A 14,657-nucleotide genomic window follows, 5' to 3' on the forward strand; every position below is an offset into this window, starting at 1 on the left:
AAGCTCCGCCTCCCGGGTTCACGCCATTCTCCTGCCTCAGCCTCCCGAGTAGCTGGGACTACAGGCGCCCGCCACCTCGCCCGGCTAGTTTTTTGTATTTTTTTTTAGTAGAGACGGGGTTTCACCGTGTTAGCCAGGATGGTCTCGATCTCCTGACCTTGTGATCCACCTGTCTCGGCCTCCCAAAGTGCTGGGATTACAAGCTTGAGCCATCGCGCCCAGCTGTATTTGTTTAATTGTTAATAGTTTCTTTTCTTCGCCTCACCTCTAAAGCAGTTGTTCTTAAAGAGATGATTTTGCACCCGGAGGGACATTTGGCAAGGTCTGGAGACATATGGGGGAGGATCTACTGACATTTAGTGGGTAGAGGTCAGGGGTGCTATTTAGCACCCTATAGTGCCCAGGACTATGCTCCACAATAATGAGTTATCTGGCTGCAAATACCAATGAAGTTGAGAACTGTAGGACAAGCTCCAGAGATAATGCCCTTTCAGTCTTATCAGCTGGTGTATATTAGTACCAAGAACAGGGCTTGCACTTAGAGAGTGCTCAGCACATATTGGTTAAGTGAATGAATAAACACATAATCCAGAGCTTTTCCACACTGAATTAATTACATGTGTGCTAGGCTACATCTTAAGCCCAGAGTGATATGGAGTCAGGTCCAGGAGGCCACACAACTGACAAATATCGTCCTGTACCCTGAGTGTTCACATAAGCATGACAGAGCCATGGAAGCATCCCAGCAAGTGAAGATTAATTCCATCCTGACTGCCCAAGGAAGATCAATAGCAAACATAGACACCATTTTTAGCAGCTGCCCATATTTCATCAGCGTGGGGCCAGGAAGTGTAGCCAAGGGATGGTGATTGTAAAACCTTGCTCCTCTTCTGGCCTTGCTTTGAGACAGTGGCCTGAACCAGCCAACTCTGGTTTGGTGAGTCTAGATCAAGCTTTTCAGAGCAGTGTTAGGCTTTGCAATCAAGGTGATATATTAAGTGCCTAAGCTACATGTGATTTAATATGTAGGATGTATGAGATAGGAAACACTTTGTACAGAAGCAATATAGCCCTTAAGAGCATGGATTCTGGAGTCAGAACACCTAGGTTTACATCCTACTTTGCCTCTTCCTGGCCCTATTACCTCGTAGGATGGGCCAGCCATGTACCTTTTCTGAACCTCAATGTTCTCATCCATAAAATGAAGGTAGTAATGGAATCCACCTTACAGAGTTGTTATGAAAATTCATTTAAAAGGCATATATATATATATAGAGAGAGAGAGAGAGAGTTGTTTGGTTTTTTTTGTTGTTGGTTTTGGGTTTTTTTCCTGTTTGTTTTTGTTTTTGAGACTGAGTGTTGCTCTGTCACCCAGGCTGGAGTGCAGTGGCACGACCTCGGCTCACTGCAACCTCCACCCCCTTGGTTCAAGCAATTCTCCTGCCTCAGCCTCCCAAGTAGCTGGGATTACAGGCATGTGCTACCGCACCCGGCTAATTCTTTTGTATTTTTAGTAGAGATGGGGTTTCACCATGTTGGCCAGGCTGGTCTCAAATTCCTGACCTCAGGTGATCCGCCCACCTCGGCCTCCCAAAGTGCTGAGATTACATGCGTGAGCCACCATGCCTGGCCATAACGGCCCTTGTGTATGAATGAAAGGATTTGGGATAGTTATCAGGCACACAGTCAGCAGCTATTATTTTTGTTTGCGTTTCTCTTAAGGCACAGTACTCAACTATTCAATTTCAGCTTTGGCAAACTGAATTCTCCTCTTCTTTGTCATTCCTCCCCTCTTCCCTCGTTCAGTTTCCTTTTCTCCTTTGCTTCTTTTACACTGTCTGCTTTTCTTCCTCCCTCATTGTCTTTTTCCTTCTCCACTTCCAGTGAACCTTCAAGAGATGCACAGGAGTCCTACTTTGGTATGACTGATGGAACCTGAGATTCTACCCAACTTTATCACTGTATGAGCAGGCACCACTTAACCTCTCTGCACTTCAGTTCAGTCATCTATGAAATCCAAACAGAAATCTCATGCCCGTAACCCCAGCACTACGAGAGGCCTACATGGGAAAATTGCTTGAGTCCAGGGGTTCAAGACCAGCCTGGGCAATAAAGCAAGACCCCATCTCTACGAAAAAAAAAAAAAAAATAGAAAAAGTTAGCCAGGCATGGTGGTACATGCCTGTGGTCCGAGCTACTCAGGAGGCTGAGGTGGGAGGACTGCTTGAGCCCAGGAGGTCGAGGCCGCAGTGAGTCATGTTCATGCCACTGTACTCCAGCCTGGGCAACAAAGCAAGACCCCATCTCAAAAAAAAAAAAAAAAAAAAAGAGAGAAATCTAAACAATGACTCTCCCTGGTAGGGTTGTTGGCAGCATGAAAGAAGTCACTGCACATGTGAAGCACTCCATACTCGTGTGACATGTAGTAAGTGTTTGCTAGAAGCTAGTAGAATCATTTATTGACACTTAAAAAAGAAGTCTCCAGTGATTGCACATTGGGAGGGTAGGCACTGTCTTGAAAGAACTTGAGGGAAAATCACAGCTGACTCCATTTGGAGACATCTGTGTCAGTCTAGGCCATTCTCTGAACGGGAGTGTCAATAGCTCATATTCAGTCAACACCCAGAGATGATATAAAGGGGCCCTGTTCAGTTAGAGTTGACATCATTAGGATGAAATATAAAACTCCATCCACTCAATAGATCCCAAAGTAAGAACGTCCTAGATACATCCTTCTCCCGCTCTCCAGTTCCTCCAGAATATCTCATCTGATGAGGAGTTTAATAACACACCTTGTTCTCTGGGTGGAAAGAGTGTTTTTTATGTGAGTTTTTCTGGGCCAGGGCTTGGGAGTTGCCTGGAACATCCTCACTTTGGATTGTGCTCTGTCCGTTTAAATCATTTGTGAGCCAGATGCAGTGGCTGACAGCTGGAACCCCAGCACTCTGGGAAGCCAAGGCAGGAGGACTACTTGAGCCTAGGGGTTGAAGACAAGCCTGGGCAACATAGTGAGATCCCCATCTGTACAAAAAATTAGCTAGGTGTGGTGGCACTTGCCTATAGTCCCAGCTATTCGGGAGGCTGAAGTAGGAGGATCACTCGAATTGGGGAAGTCAAGACTGCAGTGAGTCGTGGTCCTGCCACTGTACTCCAGCCTGGGTGACAGAGTGAGACCCTGTGTGGAAAAAAAAAAATCATTTGTGAATGTATTTCAGTGTTAGCTGTGTCTGGGTTCTGAACAGTTAAGACGTTTCTTAACTCAGCAGATATTTATATACCATAGTCTCATCATGTGCCAGGCACTGTTCTAGGCCCTGCAGAGACAGTGGGGAACAAAGCAATCAAGCTCTTAGTTTTGGACCATTGTAGGGCTCAATTGGAAGTACGAAACCTACTTAGATAGCTGGGTTTTCACCCTTCCAGATGGCAGATTTCACTCTAGAAGTTGACCGCACAGAAAATCCTGAGGAGGCATTTTTATGAAGCAGGCCCTTTCTCACTAGGCGTTCGAAAAGGTCAAAAAGAACGAGAGAAAGAAGAAAAAATTTTTAAAAAGCTTGCTGCTTCCTTACCAATTTCATATGTTTCTGCTCCAAAGAACAACTAAAGCAAAACCAAAGTAGGCTGGGATTTTGGTCTTTTTGTGTAGCTATTTCCTGTTGCCTTTTAAGCTGACCCCAGTTGTTATGAATGGTTCCATACTGCCCTGTCTTGAATTGCCTTTTGGTTTCCTACCAACCCACTCTCCTCTCTCATCTCCTATACTAGGCAGTGGGATTGGGGGCCAGGTTGGGGGAGTGTTCTCATATAGACTTGAACCCCATCATGGGCTGCCACATCAGGTCCCTCCTTGAAACCAGGGTTCTGGCTTATAGCCAATTCTCACTTCCCTTCTGATCTTCCTCATTTAACCACTGACCAGATGGACAAAGTCTTTCCATCAGTAATCAGCACTTGCACTCTGAGGACTGACTATTATCAGCTGGGGAGCAAACACAGGCCAGCTGGAGACCGAGGTGGGAGTTTTTATCCAACACATGTAATTGCCTTCGAATTCCTGGGGTTCAATGAGGGGAGAAGGTAGTGGGAAGGGGATCCAGTCAGAGTGGATGTGAAGAGAAGCTTTCCAAAGAGATCGTTTTTTAAATATGTTTTTTATTTCATCTGAAGCGTTGCTACTATTTGCTGCCACTAGATAGGGGTCAATTCTGAAACTATTCTGATAGTCTCTGGGGGTTCAGAAATGATCCTGTATTTGTAAATATCATCATTGTGCTCCACGTACAGCTCTCTTCAAATATAACTCCTGTTTTCTTTTTTCGTTTTTTGTTTTTTGTTTTTTGTGGTTTTTGTCTTTAGAGACAGGATCTTGCTGCATTTCCCAAGCTGGTCTTGAACTGCTGCTGGGCTCCAGTGATCCTCCTGCCTCAGCTTCCCAAGTAGCTGGGACTACAGGCACACACCACAATGCCCGGTTAATTTGTTAATTTTTTGTAGAGATGCGTTCTCACTGTGTTGCCCAGGCAGGTCTCAAACTCCTGGGCTCCAACAATGCTCCCGCCTCAGCCTCCCAAGTTGCCGAGATTACAAGCGTGAGCCAACACACCTGGCGCAGGTCAGGTTTTAAGATAAATTTAAAATTCCCAGTTGGGATTTTATTTTTTTCTGTTCGTTGTTATAATTTAAAAAGAAATTTTAATTGACACGTTGGGGAAAAAGTTCATTTGAATAATATGGTATTTATTATGTGAGTAACCTTGTTCAGGTCACTTACACTCTGGCCTGGGAGTCAGAGTCCTGGGTTTTAAGCCCAGGTCTGGCATTAACTAGCTGTGTGGCTTTGGGCACATCCATTCCTTAGTTTCCCCATGTTTCAAATAAGCAGTGGTTCATAGATACCTTCTGAGATGCTTTCTATTTATCAATTCCGCAGTTCTAACTACTTCTATTCAAATTATTTTTTTCTGGAAGTCAAGTGAGTTTTCATGCCTGCTTCATGATTCTTTGTTTTTGTACCCACTCATCTGATCCATTGAAAATGGGCTGCGTGGGAAGTTTTCTCACCATTTGTCACTTTACAGTGTATGTAGTACCATCTGTATTGCTAAGTGGTTGAGCGCTTTGGGCTTTGAATTTGGGTCTGGTTCTGCCACTTATGAATCTTGTTATTTATTATTTCTCTAACATCCGTTGGAGTGCTAAGAGCACCCACCTCATGTAAGCATCATGAGAACTGATTATGTAAAGTGCTTAGTGCAATACCTGGAATATAGAAAGTGCCTGTGAGTGGTATTACTGGTGTAATTAAAGCGCCTCGCTGGGTGCCAGGCACGCAGAAGACACTCAGAAACCAGTGGTTCCTTCTCTTTCTTTATTTCCCCTATAGCAGCTGTGGAGCATTTTTCTGCCGTATGCTTGTTAAGTGACATGTTAACTTTACCTGTTATTTATCTTCTTTAAAATGGGTCAGTAATATTCCTCCCGTTAAAAATGTGTGTTTTTTTAAATGGGAAAATATATAGATTACAGAAAAGCGTAGCTGTTGGTTTTCAAACAAATGGGGACTACAGTAATTGTGGGCCTCAGAAGTGGCTGATTTTATTCTCAGAGTTTCAGATTAAATGCTGTCAGGACATTTCTTATGAGGTTCAGAAAGGTCAAGTAACTTCTCTAAGGTAATAAAGCTAGTAAGAGATAAACTACGATTTTGATCCAGAGTGTAACTGCATTAGAACTCCTGTGCGAGTTACATCACTTCTCAGGCCTCCATTTCCTGGTGGTTAAAATGAGGATGCCCCCTTGATAAGTTTGTGTAGAGGTTGAAATTCTATACATTAATGAGTGTTAAATGTCAAGCACTTTGCCTGGCCCACAGCAGGGTTTCCGTTTGTGTTGGTTGTGTCTCTTCACTGGCACCACTTAAATCAAGGTTTGCTCACTCAGATGACAGGACTCACTCCCAGAGCCTGGCTGGTCATACATACATTTGGGTGAACCAGAGACCACAAACCTCATTGGAATAAGGAACCACTCTGCCCTGCTTTGGCCAAATGTTGCCATGGAGGAAATCAAGCCCAGAATTTCCAGGTCTTACCATTTGTCAAAAGAAGTTGTCAATCTGGATTTTTAAATTATGTGGCATTACCTGATTTCTAATATTACCAACTAATATTTATTCATAAGCACTGTTGTGATGAACCTATCAGCAGAGCCATCTTTCCACAGAGGAAAGAGCTCAGTGAATATTGAACACCATGTGTGCTGTGTGGACATGTAACCCTGGTGTTTTTCTCTCTAGTTCATCTGTGCTCCCCTCTCCAGCCTGCCCTGTGTGGTGTTCCACCAAACCCTCAGGTGTTTGTTCATGCCCCTCCCCAGATGTCAGCCTCTCTTGGTTGGTGTATTGTCATCAATGGGAGCCTCAGTGATTATGAGTAGATGACCTTCTCATATTGATGACATCATTTGGAGAGTCTATGCTTTGGAACCCTTTTGTTTTGGTTTTGAAACAGAAACTTGTGGAGTCTTGTGAAGATGCTCTTAGTTGCAAGAAGCAGAATCCGGCTGGGCACTATGGCTCACCTATGTAATCCCAACACTTCGGAAGTCCAAGGTGGGCAGGTCGCTTGAGCCCAGGAGTTCTTGACCAGTATAGGCAAGATAGGGAGACCCCGTCTCTGCAAAGAAAATATAAAAATTAGCCAGGCATGATGGCCTGTACCCATAGTCCCAGCTACTTGGGAGGTGGAGGCAGGAGGATCACTTGAGCCCAGGAGGTCGAGGCTGAAGTGAGCCATGTTTGTGCCACTGCATTCCAGCCTGGGTGACAGAGTGAGACTCTGTCTCAAAAATAAATAAATAAAGTAGAATCTTCCCTCTTAGCTTAAGAGAGGGAAAGAAAAGGACTATAAGTGACTGGAAAACATTAGGAACCCTGACAACAAGTCTCTTAAGCTTTTCTTCTTAGGTCACATGATTTCTCTTGCCGCCTCTTTTTTTTTTTTTTTTTTTTTTTTTTTTTTTTTTTTTTTGAGATTGAGTCTTGCTCTGTCACCCAGGCTGGAGTGCAGTGGGGGCACAATCTTGGCTCACTGCAATCTCCACCTCCTGGGTTCAAGCAATTCTCCTGCCTCAGCCTCCCCAGAATCTGGGATTATAGACGCACACCACTACACCCAGCTAATTTTTGTATTTTTTAGTAGAGACAAGCTTTCGCCATGTTGGTCAGGCTGGTTTCGAACCTCTGACCTCAAGTGATCCTCCTGCCTTGGCCTCGCAAAGTGCTGGGATTACAGGTGCTAGCCACCGCGCCCAACTCTCTTGCCTCCTTCTAGCTATTTGTCTCCCTCATTGTTTCTGCAGTTGGCTTTCCTTTTCTCCATACACACACAAACAATGGCTGCCCATAAACACCCAAGTTTTTAATCCTCTCAGACCCAATTCCAGATTCCCTGGACTGAGGTTCTGATTAGCCCAGCTTGAGTCAGGTATCTATCCCTTGCCCAATCAACTGAGGCCAAAGGGGCAGGACCAAGTAAAACCTAGCCACCAATGCCCAAGTTTGTCATGAAATGGTTAGGTGCATCAAAAAGATATCTACAATTGAATAGTCTAGAATAAAAATTATCTGTTGCTAAAAGGAATATTGACTAATATGAGGGAGGTCCAAAGCAAAATGGAAAGGCAAAAAAGATGATTTTTTTTTTTAAGACGGAGTTTTGCTCTTGTTGCCCAGGCTGGAGTGCAGTTATGCGATCTCGGCTCAGCCTCCCAAGTAGCTGGGATTACAGGCACCTGCCACAACGCCCAGCTAATTTTTTGTACTTTTAGTAGAGACAAGGTTTCACTATGTTGGATAGACTGGTCTCAAACTCCTGACCTCAGATCATCCACTTGCCTTAGCCCCCCAAAGTGCTGAGATTACAAGTGTGAGCCAACACGCCCAGCCTGATTTTTTAAAGTCAGGAAATAAACTTATTTGGATTATGGGACAACAGAGTAGCTTTAAATATTTTCTCAATTATGACATATTTCTTAATGGATTCATACTGTGTGATCTTTTGAGCATTATTTTATTATATCTTTCTGTAGGGCATACACCTAGGATTAGCTTTCGAAGGTTGTTTTACAAAAGAAGTAAAGTGATTTAAACTGACACATTTATTTATTTCTCTCTTAATTATATCCTCCTCTGGTATAGAAACACTGACAGATTTATTTATTTCTCTCTTAATTATTTCCTCCTCTGGTATAGAAAAGTAGAAAAAAAAAAGATGACTTTTTTTTTTTTTTTTAAGTTAGACATTAATTCAAATCTTGACTTAACTGTTTTCTTGCCTAGGTAACTTTGAGTAAATTACCGTAAACTCTGTACCTCAATTTCCTGTCTGTAAAATGGGGATGTTGCCATGTCATAAATTTTTGCAGAGCTTTATAATGCATGTAAAGAGCCCAGCTCAGTGCCTAGAACTAATAAAGACTTGCTCCCTTACCCCTTGCCATCCTAGGTGTATATTTGACCTTGGCTTTGCAGAATTAAGGACATAGGCTGAGGCCATGAGACAAAGTAAAGCTTACTCACTTACCTCTTAGCACTACCTCAGTGGTTCCTGTGGGCCACATCTTCATAATACCATGATCTGACCAGCTGAGCTAGTTTTCAGACCCTTAGAGCCGACCGAGTTCGATCAAAACTATAAATTCAGTAATTCGTATTTTTCACATTGAAAACAGGTTACTTATCCCAGTCTGAGCCTCAATTTATCTGTTAAATGGGGATAATAATACCAATCCCAGAAGGTAACTGTGCCACTCAGAAATAATGTATATAAAACACTCATGCAATGCTGAATAGGTTGTTGGTACTCAGTAATGGAGGCTACTTTCTTTTTCAATTAGGTTTACATGTATCTGAGTTCCTAGATCTTATCATTTTGTACAGCAGCTTAGAGACAAAATGCTGCCCCTGCTTTTCAAAAGTGACCTAGCAATTCCGCATCCATGGACAAAGCTAGATGTGCAAAGTTCATGGTGACGTTGCTTGTGATAGCAAAAGATTGGCAACAACCTGTGTCTGTTATTTAATTATCATGTATCCACACAATGATTGATACTATGGAGTCTTTAAAAAGAATGAGGTCCATCTATAGGTGCTGACATTGGAAAGATCAACAAGAAACACTGAATTTAAAAAGCAAGAGGCAAAACAGCAAGTGAAGCATAGTCCTACTCGAATTGAAAAAGAAAGAAACAACAACAATAAAAAATATGTATACACACACATACACGGATACACACATATACACACATATATGTCAGATTTCTGTATAGTTACACTCACGCAGAAATATTAAGAGTGCTTCATTTGCAAAACAATACATTCAACATAATATGTACTAAAGTAAAATAATATGAAATATTTTAATATGTAAATATATATCTGAAAATACATATAAAAGTGGTCTATGAGGATGCTTAAACTAACAGGATGGTGATTTCTGCAGATAAAATGGTTTGGAACATGAGTTAATCAAGGAGTATCTTGGCATTCAAAGATTTTTTTAGTATTGCAATTCTGAATAATAAAAACCTAAATATAATCAAAAATATATATATCAAACTGTTCTTAACTATGTATCTTAACTGTTCTTAACTATGGTAATGATAGTAAACTATGTTGGTGGACTAAAAGTAGGGGGAGAGTTTCCAAAATGAAGACTTTTCATTTTTATTTTAAGAGATGAGGTCTATGTTGCCCACAGGCTTGCGTGCAGTGGCTATTCAAAGGTGTGATCCTGGCTCACTACAGTCTTGAACTCCTGGCCTCAACCGATCCTCCCACCTCAGCTTCTTTAGTAGCTGGGACTGTAGGTGCATGCTACCATGCCCAGAGAGATGTTAAACACACCAATGAATAAATACATTTTTTTTCTTCTTTTTTTGGAAAAGGGTCTCTCTCTGTCACCCGGGCTGGAGTGCAGTGGTACAATCTCAGCTTACTGCAGCCTCAACCTCCCAGGCCAAAGTGATTCTCCCAACTCAGCCTCCTGAGTAGCTGGGACTACAGGCACATACCACTGTGCCAGGCTAATTTTTGTATTATTTGTAGAAAGGGGTTTCACTATGTTGGCCAGGCTGGTCTCAAACTCCTGGCCTCAAGTGATCCACGCTGATTGGCCTGATTGGCCTCCCAAAATGTGGGATTACAGGCATGAGCCACTGTGCCCAGCTGAATAAAGGGTTTGTTTGTTTGTTTTCTTTTTTGAGACAGAGTCTCACTGTGTCACTCAAGCTGTAGTGTAGTGGCATGATCTCAGCTCACTGCAAACTCCACTGCCCAGGTTCAAGCAAATTCTCATGCCTTAGCCTACTGAATAGCTGGGATTACAGGTGTGCACCACATGCCTGGCTATTTTTTTGTAGTTTTAGTAGAGACGGGGTTTCACTATGTTGCCCAGGCTGGTCTCAAACTCCTGGCCTCAAGCGATCTGCCTGCCTCTGCCTCCCGAAGTGCTAGGATTACAGGCGTGAGCCACTGTGCCCGGCTGGCTTTTTTTTTTTTTTTTTTTTTTTTTTTTTTTGAATAAAACATTAATTCCAGGAAAAATATAGTAGTTTCCTCTGGGATGAAGACCTACTTTACATAGAATAATTTTGTGTGCATTGTTTGAACTCGGTGGACTGTATGGACATTATTTTTGCAATCTATTGACTAGCCTGTGCTATTTGTTCTTCTTTTAAATCCAGTTACTCCCATATAATAAATCTGTTTCTGGCCAAGCCTGTTTATTAACTCAACTAAAGCCATTTTTAGGCTGAGAACATCTCATCTAAAATAAATGACACAATGAGTCCAAAGGTTTGCTTGCCAGCCGTGGCCCTGACACCACTCTTGCTGTCTTGTTTCTGCAGATGACAGAAGGCAGGCACTGCCAGGTGCACCTCCTGGATGATAGGAGACTGGAGCTGCTGGTTCAGGTAGGTGTTGCCCACGTGGGCGTTGCCCAGATAGGTTTTGCCCGGGTAGGTGTTGCCCAAGTGGGTGTTACACAGATAAGTCTTGCCCAGGTAGGCTTTGCCCACACAGGGACAGCTCATTCTCCTTCCCTCTCTGAGCCTCTTAGTCTGTATTCAGTCTTCTCCGTTATCTTTGCCTCAAAGCCAATGACTCAGAATTGATCAAGGGGGAGAAAAGCATCTTAAAAGTCAGAACACTTGGTCCATATGTTAGAGCAATTACAGCCTGGTGACATGGATTCAGAGACACTTAGGTTCCAATCTCAGCTTGACACTTAATAGCTCTGTGACCCTGGGAAATTGACATTACTTCTCTGACCTCTTGTCGGCAAATTGGAAACTGTAGTACTTCCTGAAAGGATTATTGTGAGGTGAGAATCTGTATTCTGCCACTGTCCAGCTACATGGTGTTGTGTAAGTGAAATACCCAGTTTCATCAACTGTGAACTGCCTAGGCTTCTCAGAAGAATTATGGTTAAAAATCAAGCTAGATTATATATGTGAGTGAAATCTCTTTGTAAAATATATGGCACTATATAAGTGATTTTATATATATAATCACTTTTTTTTTTTTCCCCCAGACAGAGTATTGCTCTGTCGCCCAGGCTGGAATGCAGTAGCACAATCTCAGCTCACTGCAACCTCTGCCTCCCGGGTTCAAGTGATTCTCCTGCCTCAATGTCTTGAGTAGCTGGGACTACAGGCCACCGCCACCTCACCTGGCTAATTTTTGTATTTTTAGTAGAGACAGGGTTTCACCATGTTGGCCAGGCTGGCCTCGAACTCCTGACCTCAAGTGATCCACCCTCCTCAGCCTCCCAAGATGCTGGGATTACAGGCATGAGCCACTGCGCCCAGCCAACTGATGATATTACAATTGTTGATGCTTCTCTTTCTATTCACCCAACACTCTGGACCAAGAGTCTTTAAAAATTGTGAACGTCCCTGCGGACAGGCCACACCTACAGCTAGCCTAGAATTTTCTCCTCTAACCAAACCTAAATTCTTTTCTCTTCTGAGGCCTGTCCCTAGCCCACTATGCTTAGGCTTCAATTAGAGTGAAATAATACAGTCAACAGTAGCTCTGCCCAAGTAGACCTTTAGTCTAGATGTCTGCCTGTTTCTTTTCTTTTTTTTTTTTCTTTAAATCATGTCCATTTTTATCCCCAACAGCCATCGTAATATACCCTAAGCTGTTTGACTCAAAGTTTAGAAAGAATCCATCCAGAGTGCTCTCCTGCAAGCATTCCCCTTTTCTTCCCCAGTCCCTCCAAATCCAGCATCAATTGTCACTCCAGGTATTCTGGCTGGTTCCAAGCCCATGCTTCTTCTCAGCAGATCCAGAGCTTCCCAAAAACTTATAGATTACATCCTTCTTCTAACTAGGTGCTCATTACTGTTGATTATGATGTGTGGAATGGGTACAATTTCTCTATCTTAGGAAGGAAAAGCTTAGGCTTTAGAAGGAGACAGACTAGGTTCAGATCCCTGCTCTTACTAACAATGTAACATCAAGCAAGGTGCTTAACCACTGTGGGCCTTGGTTGACTCATTTATAAAATGGAAATAAAAAGCCTACCTCATAGCTCATTATAAGGATTAAATGATAATGGATATAAGTTCAGCATAATACATGGAAACTATTATTATTATTATTATTATTATTTTCATTAGCAGCCCCACAACTTTGAGTCTTGGGCTTCTTCAGCTGGCCACCAGGAAGCAAAATGATTCCCGCAATCTTTTATATATCACAGATAACCAAGCAGCAAGCTGTTTAATATTCTTTGTCTTGGGCATTAGCACCACATTACATATAAAAGAGTATTTTTTCCAAAACATCTTAGTAAGTGCACCTTAGAGGGGAAATTGCAAACACATGAAAACAATAGTCTCATTGATATTCCTATTCCCATCTCTTCTCCTTCCCACAATTCTTAAAGAATTGTCTATAGTACATCAACCTAATCCACAAACAAGGGCAGGTAATAAAAAAAAACAAACAAATAAACAAAAGGTGCTTTAAACCGTTTAGGGCAGAGGAAGGTGGTAGCAGTAAGAGAGAGGCAACCAAATTGCTTCTAACCAGATTTTTATTTTGACAGCCCAAACTTTTAGCAAGAGAGTTGCTGGACCTAGTGGCTTCACATTTCAACCTGAAAGAAAAGGAGTATTTTGGAATAACATTCATAGATGACACGTAAGTCTTTTAATAGTTTTAGTTGCTTTACCTTTTGCCTGGGCTACCTACTTGCTGTCATCCATGATTAACAAAAAAGGAAATAAGTCCTCCAGGATTCAGAACATGTCCTGCTTAGCTAAAGGTTTTTTAATATGCGATTTTTCTCCTAGGACTATTGCAAAGGGAGAAGAAAAGGGATACGGACCATTTTAGGAACTCAAAATATTGTTTAAGTGTTTTAGAAATTTGTAGTAGTGAGTTTGTTATTCCTGATTCCAGTGTATCTTCTCATGTCTTTGAATGTGATTGTGCTTGCTAATTATCTTATATATCAGTGATAGAAATACTAAATATTTACTCACATCTTGAAACTGAGTTGATGTGTTGGTGTTGGTGGCAAGAGAGCTTAAAGGCAAATTTGTGGCCCACTCAAAAAACATGTATATAGTTTAATACGGAAGGAACTTTTAAACTACCACGTAGGTCCATTTTATGTTGCCTTCTCAACTATCTTTTTCTTTTTTTCCTTTTGCCTTTTATGCTAAGTTGTTGAATGTTGTATGTATTTGTCAACAATATATATGCTCCCCAAAACAAGGCAGGTAAATAAAAATAAATTTATGGGGATTTAACACTCTAAGCAAATGTGTTTGGACTTACTAGCTCTTTTCTCTGTGTGTGTGTGTGTGTGTGTGTGTGTGTGTCTGTATGTGTGTGTGTGTATCTGTCTGTCTTTTTTATGGCAGCCCAATTTGCCACATTATATGCAGCCCAATACATTATCAGAGGAATCCTTCCTCTTTCTGCAGATAATTTCCAAAGAGCTCCTTAAATATTAAAATGCAAGAAGATGTGTTCCAGACATAAAATCTGTTGGCCAACCACCCAGCATTCTTTGCATAATGCTGCCAATTTAAATGTTTTTCAGTTCTTCAGTTTAATCAGGTGGAAAATCATCTCAAGAAAGAGTTAATTTGCTTGTAACATCTTGTGGCTTCTGATCATTCTCAGCCTGCGTGGGCTGTGAGCCTAGGACCTCCAGGATATGCCAGCAGGCTCAGGACTTGCGCTGGGCAAAAACCAGGCAGCTGAGTTATCAGGAGGAGTAGAAAAACCTGAAAACTTTGATTCTGGACCGAGGATATTTCCCAAAGAGGACTCGACAAGGCAGAAGAGAGTACACTAGACATCTCTCACCTCACTCTGAATCACTCAGCAGCTACCATTTGAGAGGCTCTGTATGACCTGTCCTCTACTGGATGAAATGGGAAATGCCGATGTCCATAGCCAGCACCAACTCCTGCGAATCAGTGATTGAACATGCACAAATGTAGGCTGACTCCAAATGTGGATGAAATCATAGCAAACAGTATGAGACATAAAGCCATAAATATACAATGGCTAGGTTATGTGGTATAAATTGTAACTGCTATAAGGACTATAATTTAGGCAGAGGTCA

The 14,657-nt window shown here is 42.1% G+C and overlaps 1 protein-coding gene across 4 annotated transcripts in view; it reads left to right on the top strand.

The window, feature by feature from the left end:
* The window catches only part of FRMD4B (FERM domain containing 4B), a 361,154-nt gene that overhangs the window by 207,259 nt on the left and 139,238 nt on the right, over positions 1-14,657 (top strand). For 3 of the 4 annotated variants that reach the window (XM_009200361.4, XM_003894202.5, XM_009200359.4), the window contains 2 exons: positions 10,912-10,977; positions 13,122-13,216. In XM_009200361.4, the coding sequence (XP_009198625.2) occupies positions 10,912-10,977; positions 13,122-13,216 (161 nt within the window). Of the gene's footprint in view, positions 1-3,144; positions 4,017-10,911; positions 10,978-13,121; positions 13,217-14,657 lie in introns of those variants that run through there. The other variant, XM_009200360.4, reaches the window with a different exon arrangement.

Source organism: Papio anubis, chromosome 2 (assembly GCF_008728515.1).
Source record: "Papio anubis isolate 15944 chromosome 2, Panubis1.0, whole genome shotgun sequence".
Lineage (NCBI taxonomy): Eukaryota > Metazoa > Chordata > Mammalia > Primates > Cercopithecidae > Papio > Papio anubis.